Source organism: Podarcis vaucheri, assembly GCF_965113315.1.
Source record: "Podarcis vaucheri genome assembly, chromosome: 8".
Taxonomy (NCBI): Eukaryota; Metazoa; Chordata; class Lepidosauria; order Squamata; family Lacertidae; genus Podarcis; species Podarcis vaucheri.
The window spans coordinates 4,208,947-4,221,320 of NC_138766.1; the positions used below are offsets into that span (position 1 = coordinate 4,208,947).

The 12,374-nt window shown below is 39.8% G+C and overlaps 1 protein-coding gene across 5 annotated transcripts in view; it reads right to left on the bottom strand.

Moving 5' to 3' along the window:
* Nucleotides 1–12,374, bottom strand: part of CFAP61 (cilia and flagella associated protein 61) — a 150,733-nt gene that overhangs the window by 21,088 nt on the left and 117,271 nt on the right. For 4 of the 5 annotated variants that reach the window (XM_082234208.1, XM_082234209.1, XM_082234206.1 and 1 more), the window contains 4 exons: nt 11,763–12,055; nt 7,905–8,232; nt 7,120–7,211; nt 6,411–6,616 (listed from right to left, as the gene is read on the bottom strand). In XM_082234208.1, coding sequence (XP_082090334.1) covers nt 6,411–6,616; nt 7,120–7,211; nt 7,905–8,232; nt 11,763–12,055 — 919 coding nt within the window. Of the gene's footprint in view, nt 1–6,410; nt 6,617–7,119; nt 7,212–7,904; nt 8,233–11,762; nt 12,056–12,374 lie in introns of those variants that run through there. The other variant, XM_082234210.1, reaches the window with a different exon arrangement.

The following is a 12,374-nucleotide window of genomic DNA, read 5'->3' on the forward strand; positions in this document are numbered from 1 at the left end:
CTCTGTTCTCGACCTTGTTGCAATCTTTTGGCTGCAGCAAGCGGAATATGCTTGGCTAGTGCCTTTTAGCTGCTGAGAAAAATGATTTTAAAAAGCTTCTCAAAGCTTTGAATTTTTTTTGGTGGTGGTATTCTAGCATTCCAGTAAATGCTTCATATAAGATTAGCAATAATATGAAGGACAATCGCATAAGTTTACCTCCTGTATTTCTATCGCTTGTAGAAATAGCATTTCTTATTGTTTTCATTTTAATCACAATAGCAAAAAATTTTTAGGTCATTATCCATATTGTAATTGGACATATGAATACATTAATGGATCTTCTTGTTTTCTTAATGTTACCACTATGAGTGATAGGCCAAAAGTCTCAGTTAATACTGTCACAACCTACATGACTTATGAACAACAGGCTGCGTGTATAGACTTTTATGTTTGGTTCGACTGGATGAGAAAGAGCAGCAGAACTACATGTTTGCTTCAATCTGATTTATGGTTATTTTGTGGCACACGTGCCTACAAAGAAATCTCCTCTGCCTTTTCTGGTACCTGCAAGTTAGGTATAGTAGTACCCTTGGTGTATAAACTAGATAAGCTCCCAGCGGTCCGTTTGCGTAACAGAAGGGAAGTACAATCACCTATTTCTCAATCTCTAGGTCCCTTCTGCCTTCTTTAGGTGCAGCCATGAACTACCGTGATCTGCATAAATTGGCAAACTGGACAGAAAATTTGTTCAATTCCACCATCTTGGCTTTAAAAATGATTAACAAAGAAATGTCAGAAATAAGAGAAGTTGTTTTATAAACTTTTTATGCTTTAAATGTAATCTTTGCATCTAAAGGTGAAATTTGTGCCTTAATTCATTCTCATTGTTGTATGTATATAACTGATCAATCGACCAATATCTCTGCTACTATTGATTATATGGAACAAATGATAGCCCATAATCCTTTGAATCCACCTGAAGGTTTTGATCCATGGGATTACTTATTTTCTTGGTTGCTGTCAGGGGTTCAGGAGCAGAGACGCAGAGAAGGGAGGAAACAGAGAGCGAGGGGGAGGAATACGAAGGAGGGATGAGTGGGGATGACGACCCGAGATCCCCGAGCCTGTCCAGTGAGTCCGGGGATTCCCAGAAGGGAGCGCCAGCGGTCAGAGCAAGGGGGGAGAGCAGGGGGAAACCCCAGGAAGAAGGACCCAGAGACGTTAAGGAGAGGCGCAGGAGGTGGAGCAAGGCTAGGGTATTAAGCTGGTGTGCTAGAGGCGGAAACTCAGACGGATCTTCGCCGGCCTGACATAGAAGACATAGGGCTGCACATTGCAGTTTGAAAATGGAACCTGTATAACGTGAACGCTGGTAGCGTGGTCCTATGTGAGCTGGGACTGGGTAGCAGCCCTGACAGTTGCCTAATGGATTATGGTTAAGAAAAATATTATTGATTGTAATTGCATGTATTGCTGGCTTCATTATGGTGTGTTGTTGCATTCAATGCATACCCTCTTTGATTTCCCAATGCACTGCATGGTGGTACCGACCACGGCCCACCACAGGGGTTACAAGAGGAGTTTATGTTGCAAAGTGTAGACGCTTAGGCAATGAAGTGTACGATTTGGACTAATGGTCCCTCTTTTCCTCTAATAATATAAACAAGAAAAGGGGACATGTGGGAAAATGATTGCTTGTACATGAGAGCATGAGCAAAGTTCTTATTGTTGCAGGGTGATTTCATAGCTAGAAGCATCCTTGGAGCATGAACAGCGCGTGAACAGCTCGTGCTGTCCTATATGATTGGTTAACGTAGCATGGCCTGATGCTCGCATGAAGGTCCTTATCTGCTGGCTAGAAACAAATTGCTTGGCTTGTATTTTGTATCTTTCTGATTTCACACAATAAAAGCTGTGCTGCATTAGCCCTACGAGCAGCCATATTTCGGAACCTATCATGGTGTGAGACTGATTTTTCTTTGGATGCCGAGCTGCAACTCGACAAAAAACAAAAATAAATTTTCCCTAAGTTGGACCCCAATTCTCTTCCCTCGATTTCTCATTTTTTCTTGAATAATTTTCTTATTAACTAAACCCCCAATTTTTAAAACTTTCTTCCAATCTTCATCCATTGTCTCTTCTTCCTGGTCTCGGGTTTTGTCAGTCCTTTCTACCCCATCCATCTAGTCCATCAACCTGGTGACCTTATGTCCGAGGCTCTTAAGTCTTTTCCATGTCCCTTCCGCAGGTCTTCTTCATATTTATACCTGTACTTTACTTTGTCTTCTGCTCCTTTCACTCGGGGAGACTCCAGCTTGACAATATTTTTGTCCCTTCTCAATAAGTCAGCCCCTTTTCCATAGTCAACACCGAAATCCACGTGGTATTTGAAGGCATGTTTCAAGGCCCCTCCAAAGTTAAGGGCCCCCACAACTCCGAGCTCCCCCCAGCCCAAAGCCAGACTTGAAAAATCAAAACATCCCTGCATAGGGGGGTCCATCCAGCCCCCCATCTCCAAGCCAAACAGAACTCCATCTCTCCAAATCTGACTTTTTCCAGGTTCATTCGTCAAATCCAACAACTCATGTTCCTGCTGGGCCACAGTTCCCTCCATCTCTGCCACCCGGGGTCCAGCAACAGCCTCCTCCTTCATCTCATCTGTCAAAGCACATTCCTGGATTAATTCCTGAGTGGGTTCTATATAGGTACCCACTGCCTGTCCAAAATTTCCGATCGCAACAGTCATCAAATCCATCTTCTCATGTAACTGTTCCAATAAAGCACTTGTCTTGCAAAAGGCAAGCACCAGAGCCTCCGAGTACATTATTGTTCAAGGTCGAAGTCTGGTCCCATGATCTTAATCTATTACAGCTGCAAAGCTCCCCAGTTCGGTTTTAATAACAGTTTCACAAGCTCCCTCTAGGGGAAACTATTTCTTTTTGTATCCATCCTTTTTTTTTTTTTTTAAAGCAGATCTAGTAACAAAGTTTTCCTTTTTCGGATATTTTGTCAATATTTTGTTCCTTTTAAATGCGAAGGGGAACAATGGAATCAATATGTTTCTCTTCTTTTAACTGTCTGTCAAAAACGTTTGTCCATAGTCAATGAACTTCCCCAGAACGTCTGTCCTGACACCCCGCTCCCAGGTTCAAGACGGTGGAAAATTGCCTTTCTTTACTCTCTCTTCTGCAGGTTTAAACAGTCTAAAAAAGGGTCCCCCCCCTTCTCCTGCTTCCAAGGGGGGGTTCAGTAATTTTAAATGATGAAATTTTGGTCCTTTACAGGTCCTTTCTAAACTCTAGCTTGCCGTGTCTTTGCTTCAATCTATCTACAAAAAGCGGAAGGCGGACTTCCTGTTTAGACCTTCCCGATTCAGTGCCAAATTAAAAAATTTCTTAATCCAATTTTCCGGTCTACTCACGGGCAGTTGTTTAAAATCCAATTGTCCACAGGAAACAGTCAGCGCTCTCCAGCAACAGCAAAGCAGCTTCACTCCATGAAAGAAGCAGTCAATTCAAAGCACCGCGCCACTCACCCCACGTCGCTCCGGATCCCCCAAAACTGGGTTTCCCCGTGAGTAGGGGGGGCGCAGAGGTGCCAGCCGAATCCCATGTCCACAGGCTTCTCCCGCCTGTGGTTTTTGATGGATCTCCGCCTCGCCGTGGCGGTTCAGACCCTGTTTTCCACGGAGCGGATTCCTCCCGATCAGAGGAAATCCGCCATTTCCAGAGGCGCCGCATTGATAACAAATAGGACAGGGATTCATTTGTGAGTATTTCATTCTAAATCTCACTATACTTCAAGGAACGATAATCATCTGCACTGATATTCAAAAGTGCATTACCATGCCTACTTTCCAAATTGCTGAAGCAATTTTACAAAACTGAAATCAATTTACATTTCCAGTGCAGGGGTAACTATCAAATATAAAGGAAAAGCTCCATAAAGGTGTAGCTAACATCATGAACTCAACTGAGGTACAACAGTCTAACTTGTATATGCAATACAGGATAAGTCACACTGTTAGAACTCATAGGATGCATGTCTGTTGTGGCCTAGTTGTCACTGTTAATTCAGAAATTTAATTAATTTTGAAACAATTTTGCTATCATGAAATCTAGCTCTACAGGGTTAAAGCCTTCAACCTGATGAGTGCAAGGCAGTGAGAAAATTCATGGTTAGATATGGCCTCTAATTTAAAAGATAATTTGCATGTCATAGACAGGCAAATTAACTCCCAGGTGACAGCTGTTTTACTGAGTTCATTCCTGGCAATGGATTTTGTGTAGAGGAAAAATATAATCCTGCTACAAAAGGATGAAAATAAGCACTCTTCTGCCTTACAAAAAAAAAGAGACAAAAAGTATGCATATGAAACTTAACAGTACTACTGACAAATTTTATTTCTTTATTAAAACAATTTATATACTACTTAACTACAATAGTCTCTAAGCAGCTTCTAAAGACACAATATAAAAAGAAAAATCAGCTAAAACTATAAAATAAAATTTCAATTAAAATGCTTCCTGGAATTAAAAAAAAACCCCTTTTCAGAAGGAGCCGGAAGTTCTGAAGGGGTGGTATACGGTACTAACTTTATTGTATCTTTTTCCTAAACTTGTTATCTCCTCCAACCATGGGGAAAGCTACAATAAAAATTAAACAAAACAAGCCAAAAATAAATAAATAAGCCAATATAATATTTTTGTATTTCCTGCCCAAGGAAACTATACAATTAGATAATCCACAACCCTATTTCCAAAAAGCAAGAAAGATGCCGTGACATCCCTGTTGAATAGATACCTATGTAAATTGGATATTTTGATAAATTTCCTTGCACTATTGTGACATTAATGATACTACCAGGATTATGTAAAAATTTCAAGAGGCTTATGTTGCTTGCTACAACCATCTCTGCTGTCTTGCAGGTAACAGGCAAGCCAGCACAGAATACTTGCATAAACAGGTACCACTGTGGCAGGAAGGTAAACAGCGTTTCTGTGTGCTCCAGCACTCGTCACGATCCTCCATGCATCAATAGCTGTTTAGTCCTGCTGGCCACATGACCCAGAAAGCTGTCTGTGGACAAACGCCGGCTCCCTTGGCCTGAGGCAAGATGAACACCACACCCCAGAGTCCCCTTGGACTGGACTTAACTGTCCAGGGGTCCTTTACCTTTATTTGCATGAGTATTAGTTGCAGGGCATTTTTTTCATCTGGAACTTGCCAGAACTCAGTTCCAGCACCTCTCAGGTGGGCACCATTGCCATTATAAGAGCATGAGGGAGGCGTTCATGGTGAGTTCTGGCACCTCTTTTTCTAGAAAAAGTAGCATGAGGTAGTAGTCAACTAGGTTTTACTCAGAGTAGGCTTCCTGATATTAATGGATGTAAATTAGATGTATTCATTGATTTTAAGAGGTGTACTCTGAGTAAAACTTAATTGAACACCACCCATGGTCTCAAAGCATACTGATCTTGGGAATTTCCATCAGCAGCATTGAATGCAGATCGGTTAAGATATTAATAGTGTTTGCTCTATACTACAAATCATCAAAGAAATGGACTAGATTCTAACTATAAGGAGGCCTGGGTTCAGTTCCTCACTCAGCCATGAAGCTCACTGAGTGGCTTTGGGACAGCCACCAACTCTCAGTGTAACATACTTCACAGGCTTGTTGTGAGGATTAGTGGAGAGCAGGGGCAGGGAAGAGGACAATGCCTTTATCACCAGCAGCTTCATCATTTTATGTGTATGCCACATTTCCATGGTAAACAGTTAAGTTGTGGGTGAACATATCAGACGACACAGGTATTCTTCAAACAGCTCTTGTTTATTCACAGGCCAGAACAGAACTGAACTGAAGGGTTTAGCCAGCCTGTTTATATAGAGCTCCACTAGAACGCAACAGTAACCACTTTCTGTAACTATCCAATCACTGAAAGTCACTTTCGATCCCTTATTTGCATATGTGGACCTGAGTGAAATCTATCTACAGTATCCCCCTGCTGGCCCAGGGTGAGAACTTCAGTACATAACATAAACCATGCTGAAGTCAGCTCAAGTTTCATTGGAATAGCACTGTAAATATTAAAAAAACACACCCACCCCAATGCAAACCAGATTGCTAAAACTGCTGCGACACTTGTACACTCATTCAGCATCCATTGGCTCACATTGAAACATTAAGTTATTGGAAGGAAAAGTGAGGTGTAACTGTTAAATAAATGAATGATAAATCAATTAGTCCGGCAGTACCAGGGGAGCTGGGATTTATCTGTGCAGTGCTCTCCATGGACCTTGTGTTCATCTAACCAGACAGGGGTTCTTATTTCTGCTCCTGCCTACAACCAGGAGGAGGAGCTTTGCCAAAAGTGCCCCAATAATAACTGAATTAAGACAGACTTTATATACTAAAATTAACTCACCTGTAGAGATCTGTGATCAGTCCTTCCCTCCAGCGAGAACAAAGATTATTAAGAAGACGCTCGTGCTGTGCAAATAAACAGATGTAGTTGGAGACAGGAACAGGATCCTTTGAAAAGCAGGTAATTGTTTCTATCATACTGTACTGGTTGACATGTATTCTGAAGTAGTTTCCCTTTATCGCATCTCCTGTTGTGATTGCCATCCCCTGTGATAAATTAAGAAAACAGTTGTGACAGCAGACAGAGGAAAACAAAGGTGGACAGCATATTGCTAAAGAGGGATTAGCAAACTCTGAGGTGTTTTATCATCAATACTCTTGGATATCTAGGAAGTTGTGGGTTATACACAATAAGCTGTAGTTAAATGTTAAGGGTGGTATTCAGCTAAGTCCTACTCAGAGCAGACCCATATCTGGCAACCTCAGTGAATCTACTCTGAGTAGGACTGTCACTGAATATCACCCTTAGTGTCCTGTGTTTTTACTGAAGAAGACATACACCAGGTCACCCACAACACTGGGGGGCACTGAGTAAGGTTGTCACCTTACCCTAAATACACAGAGAAGTTCAGGTGGTAAAGTTTTCACTATCATTGCATCGCTATGTGCGGCTTACAATACAGCCACAGATTTCCTAGAAAACTGAAAGCTGCAGCAGTACCAGATCACATAGGCCTGCTTTACACGACTCACATATTTTTAGAACTTACATAATTAGGTTGTGATTCTTGTACATCCAAGCGAGAAGGAATTCCAGGTTTAAAAATATGCACATAATTATATTTTCCAGGTAGAACACCACCTGTCAGAAGCAATGAGAGGTGTTGTGAAGATCTCTATAATGGCTGCCAGCATATATGACAGCTAATTTGTTAATCATAAAATATGATAATTCCACGTTTAAAACTCTTTGTTACATTTTTTTTTTTGTTATTTCTAAAACAATGCCATGGTGATTGGAGCAAGAACAGGTAGTACCTTGCTGTTGTTTCATAGGTTCATCTGAACCATGTGTAAGCACCTAGAACCCCTGGAATCTTACACAGCTCAGTGATAGTGGTGGCATGGAACTATATCTATATATGAATTTGCACTTGACATCTATGTCAGATGTTCATGAGAAAAAATTCTACCTGGGAAAAAAATCCTCCTGATATTAAGATATAGGAACAATATTTTTCTAAACTGATACTTTATACACCCTATACCAGGGGTTGTCAACCTGGTTCCTACCGCCCACTAGTGGGTGTTTCAGGATTCTGGGTGGACTTTTTGGGGTTCTACGGCACAAGCTGAATCCTCCTTCCATCGAGCACTGGTGGGCGGTGAGGAAATTTTACCACCAAGAAAGATGCATTAGTGGGTGGTAGGTATGAAAAGGTTGACTACTCCTGCCTTATACAAATGTTAATTTCCTCCACTTCACATTTCATGCTGCACAAGATGAAAATATTATAGAAATGCTAGACAATGAAAAGGAATGTTCTTGGCCCACCTTGAACTTTGCACCCCTTGTATATAGGGATGAGTCTATCCAAATCTTCTGGGGGTTCAAAAACTGGCTCCAGAGTTGGATCAAAAAGATTTAGCATGGTTGCAGCAAGCTGGAAGCCAACCTCTTTTGAGCTGAAGTTGCTGTGTGTCCATTCATTGGCATAGTATATATTGGAGAACTTGGTTAAAGAACCTGCAGCTCTGATGGCGATATCATTAGTATGGAAGTTGGTATCAATCACAAGCCTCCCGTCGTAAACAAGACATGCATCATTAATTGCCTTGAAGGTCTCATAATCCACTCTTTTTTCAGTAAAGCTAAAGAATGCCTAAAAATAAGGCAGTAATTAGTCATCCTCTAAAACAGGCAACGCCAACATGGTGTCCTTCAGACGCAGCTACACTAATCATCATGCTTGAAGGCACCCACTTCCAGCTAAGGGGCAGGGACTTTGAGTCTGGAATCTGCAGGGGTCAGCTGTGCAATTCCCATGGGGAACTCCGTCACACAGCTCATGCAGTTGCACCTCCACCTGCCTCACACCTGACGTCACATATGATGTCAGGTGTAGGACAGGTAGTTATGGTTTGGAGAAAATGGCTTGTGGGCCAAATTGGGACTTATGCCAGACCAAATGTGACCCTTGGGCTGGAGGTTCCCCATCCCTGCCATAAAGGGTTATTGTGCCCCATTGAGGGACATCAAGTTATCAAGTCCACACATATGCTAGAGAAGGTGCAACAACTTAGGCACATATTTTCATATGCATTGGGAATGACTACTGCTTCATGCATTTTAGTTATGTGTCTTTAAGGAGATCTCAGAAATGATGGGGTGAGAAATATTGATGGATCCAATTAGCACTTATTAGCTTAAATAAAGCTCTGTTGTCCAAGGATCTGATTATTTGCTTGATAATAGCAGGTAGGCTTGAGGCCGCTAAAAAATGGAAGTCTCCTTGGACATTGTCATGGTATGAAAGGCATAGCATAGCCCAGCAGAAAAAAACAGACTTGTTCTGTTTAGGGCAATTGGAAATAACAAACACTGAATCTTTTGATACAACTTGGAATAGATTTATTCATTTATTTATCAGTAGAGGTGGATCTGGCCAAAATGTTCCATAATCTAAAGACATACATGGTCTGACATATGTCCGCCATGTTGATTCTCTTGAATAGAGATATCAAATTTCCAGTGATATTCTCTTAATATCAATAAGATCAGCACAAGGGGCAGTCTCAAAGTAAATTTTGTCACTGCTATTATTATATGTATAATTTTCCTCCAAAAATCATAGGTGACTTGACATTCCCACCACATATGTAATAATTGCATAGTTTTGGCTGAGCACTTCCAGCATTTAAAATGATTTATGAGTAGATTTTATTGAACCTAGCTCAAATTAAGTACCAGCATAAAAGCTGTTTATATTGAGCTTTTCTTACTGATAAGCTGAGTGAGGATTCTCTCACAGAGCTCCAAATCTTGACCAATTTCTGCACGGAAATACTAAACCCCAGATCTCTTTTCCACCGTGTTCTGACTACTGAGTCCCTTTTCCTAAATCCATTAACTATAATTTTTGGTCAAAATACTTTTTGCCATATTATCTGATGTAATTTCCCCCCAAGGAACCATACCTTACCACACAGGTTGAACCTACAAATTTAGACAGCAGATATTTCATGGGAAAATCTGTTCTCTTGTTTTTTTTGACTAATTACATGTCTTATTAACATCAGTCCATTATTTACTAGATACCCAAATTTATATATCACATGTTTTTCCAAGTTAAAAAAATCCAACAGCTGATTGACTCAGATACGATGACTTAATATAGATAAAAGTACAAAATTTCCCATTTGTACTTGACCCATTTTTTCAATAATGAATGTGGAATTTAACTTTGTTTTAATAAATTTCCCCTCTCATTTTTAGACGTTCACCTTAATGTTTCAAATGGGGCATTAAGTTGTCCAACTGATATGAATCTTTACCCTATCTTGTACAAGCCATATTTTTAATCAAATTCAGCTAGTATTATTGGTTACTCTTGTGAGACATATCCTGCTATATACATTTATCAAGAATTTTCTGCCCAACTTTTAGTTCCTGTGTATTCATTGTATGATCGCAGTCTTGATAGCATTTATCTGAGGCATTCATGACAAATTCAGTTTTTCCTATTTACAAAAATCCACTTTTATTTTTTTGAACAATAGTTCCCTCTCTTTTTTGATATTGTTACCTAATTTTATACATATGTGTATAACCAGTTGGTTACTAATTTCCAACGTATAATGTTGAGCAAAGGGACCCCAAGTGAAACAATTTCCACTTTCTGATTGTGTATTTTATATGCTGATACAGCTCCATACTTGTCAATTATTTGGAACCCATGATTTAGAGATTCCCTAGGGCTTTCTAAAGACAATGTGGCATCAGTTGTATATAGGAAGATCCTAATCTGACCCATTTTAAGCTTGATCCCTTGTATTTGTGAATCTTCCATTGTTGCAATGGTGAATGGTTCGATTGCCATAGCAAATTGGAATAGGGAAGGCAGATAGCCTTGTGCTGTAATTTTTTAAAATTAAATTGCTCTGTTTATTGTCTGAAATGCTTTGTAAATTAGGAAACTCATACTGTTCTTCCTGGGACTCTTTCCCCTTTGGGTATCTTTTTAGTGACATCTTAACTGAGAAAGATGTAATCTTACTGCTCCATAAATTTCTGACTTATGTACAAAACACAGTAATCCATTAATTTATCTATTTCTTCCTTTCATTATTAGCATAAACAAACATAAGCAAAACCAAAAACATAGCATATAGTTACAATTTCCTAAGCACTCCCCAAGTATTAATTTAATTCATCAGTTGACTCTAATCAACATTTAAACCAAATAATTAATCAAAACACCAATTATATTATTTTAATGGGGGGAGAATACATTAATTTAATTCCTCAGTTAAGTCATTTCTCACCTGTCAAATGTACTTGACCATAATGTGTGCATTTTGATAATCATCTGAATGTATGTCCACTGAAAATAATGAAATGCAGATGGAGAACATCTGTATCCAGATGGGCATCCAAGTGATGATATCATTCACCTACATTGTATTAATATTTAACAGGGTGTTGATTTTGAATGTGCATCTAGATCCACATTCTTTTTCTCAGCTGGTCAAATATAATTGCACAGGGCTAGGCTTGGAGGACGTTGAAACCACAAACAGAATGTGGAAGCATTTTCTCCTTCCATGCACACCTTCACCTTCAGAGTGAGGGCGATGAAAAAGGCTTCATCTAGCATGACATAATCATATAGCTTCACGTGGTATCAGTATTTACTAAATGATTCCTGATTAGCTTCTGACTCTTTCAAGGGCAGGGACTGATGAAGGAACAGCAATTTGGAGAAACATTGACTGCTTTAGATGTGAAAAAATAGGCACAGGGAACAGTAGAGGGTTGGTTTTTTGGTGGATCTTCCCACCTCTCTACCAGCAACTTTTGCATCAAAACCTAAACTTCATGACAATTTGGCAAAGCAATACCTTTAATTATCATTCTGACATGGGCTCAGTTCTCAGAAAACAGCAATGTTTACATGCATTTATTAGACATTTTTAAATGAACATTAAAATAAAAACAAGTTTTGAAAATTTATTTTAAAAGTTGATTTGTGTTTTAAAAATTCAGCCACCACATGGAAATGCCCCTGCACAGCTCTTTTTCATTTCACTGTACAAGAGGATGTCCCTGTGGATTGTTGCATCCTTTTAATTCAATAGTTCAGTGGCTCTGCTTAATGGAAGGATGTTACATAACAAAGACGTATATACTTACAGAACACTGCAATCTGAATGGCTTTGTATTAGTAGTGAAAGATGCAAACTCAATTGGGTCCGGGTGGGTGCCATCATTCCACTGAGCCAGCAGACTGTCATGATACACAGTCACACCAGCTCTGGACAGGGCTCTCTGGACAGCATTTTCTATTGCGTTGTTATTAAGAGAAGTAACATTTGAGCATAATGGAGGATGCACAAGATGTATGAGGCTGCCATTAATTCCTAATGATAAGAGAGCTGCTATAGTAGTGTAAATGTCAATTGTATTCCCATAGACAATAACATTCCCTGGGAGGGCAGAAAAGAGAAAAAATAATTTAAGACATATAATAAAAACCTTATTAGTGTAACTCAGATGATAATAATACTGAACTGATCTGTGACCCTCTTGTTGCTCTGATGCTATGAAGTAAACAATGTTACCTAGCAACAGTTGCTAGGATAATTTAGTGAAGACTCTATAGAATACATCCGACAAAGTAGCAAGCACGTAACACAGAATTAGACATTAATTATGCCCCCAGATTTTGAAACCCTTTAGTCTGAGAACCTTTTTTTTCCGGGGGGGGGGGGACCTTTAGCAAGCTCCTTTACCCAGCCATTTCTC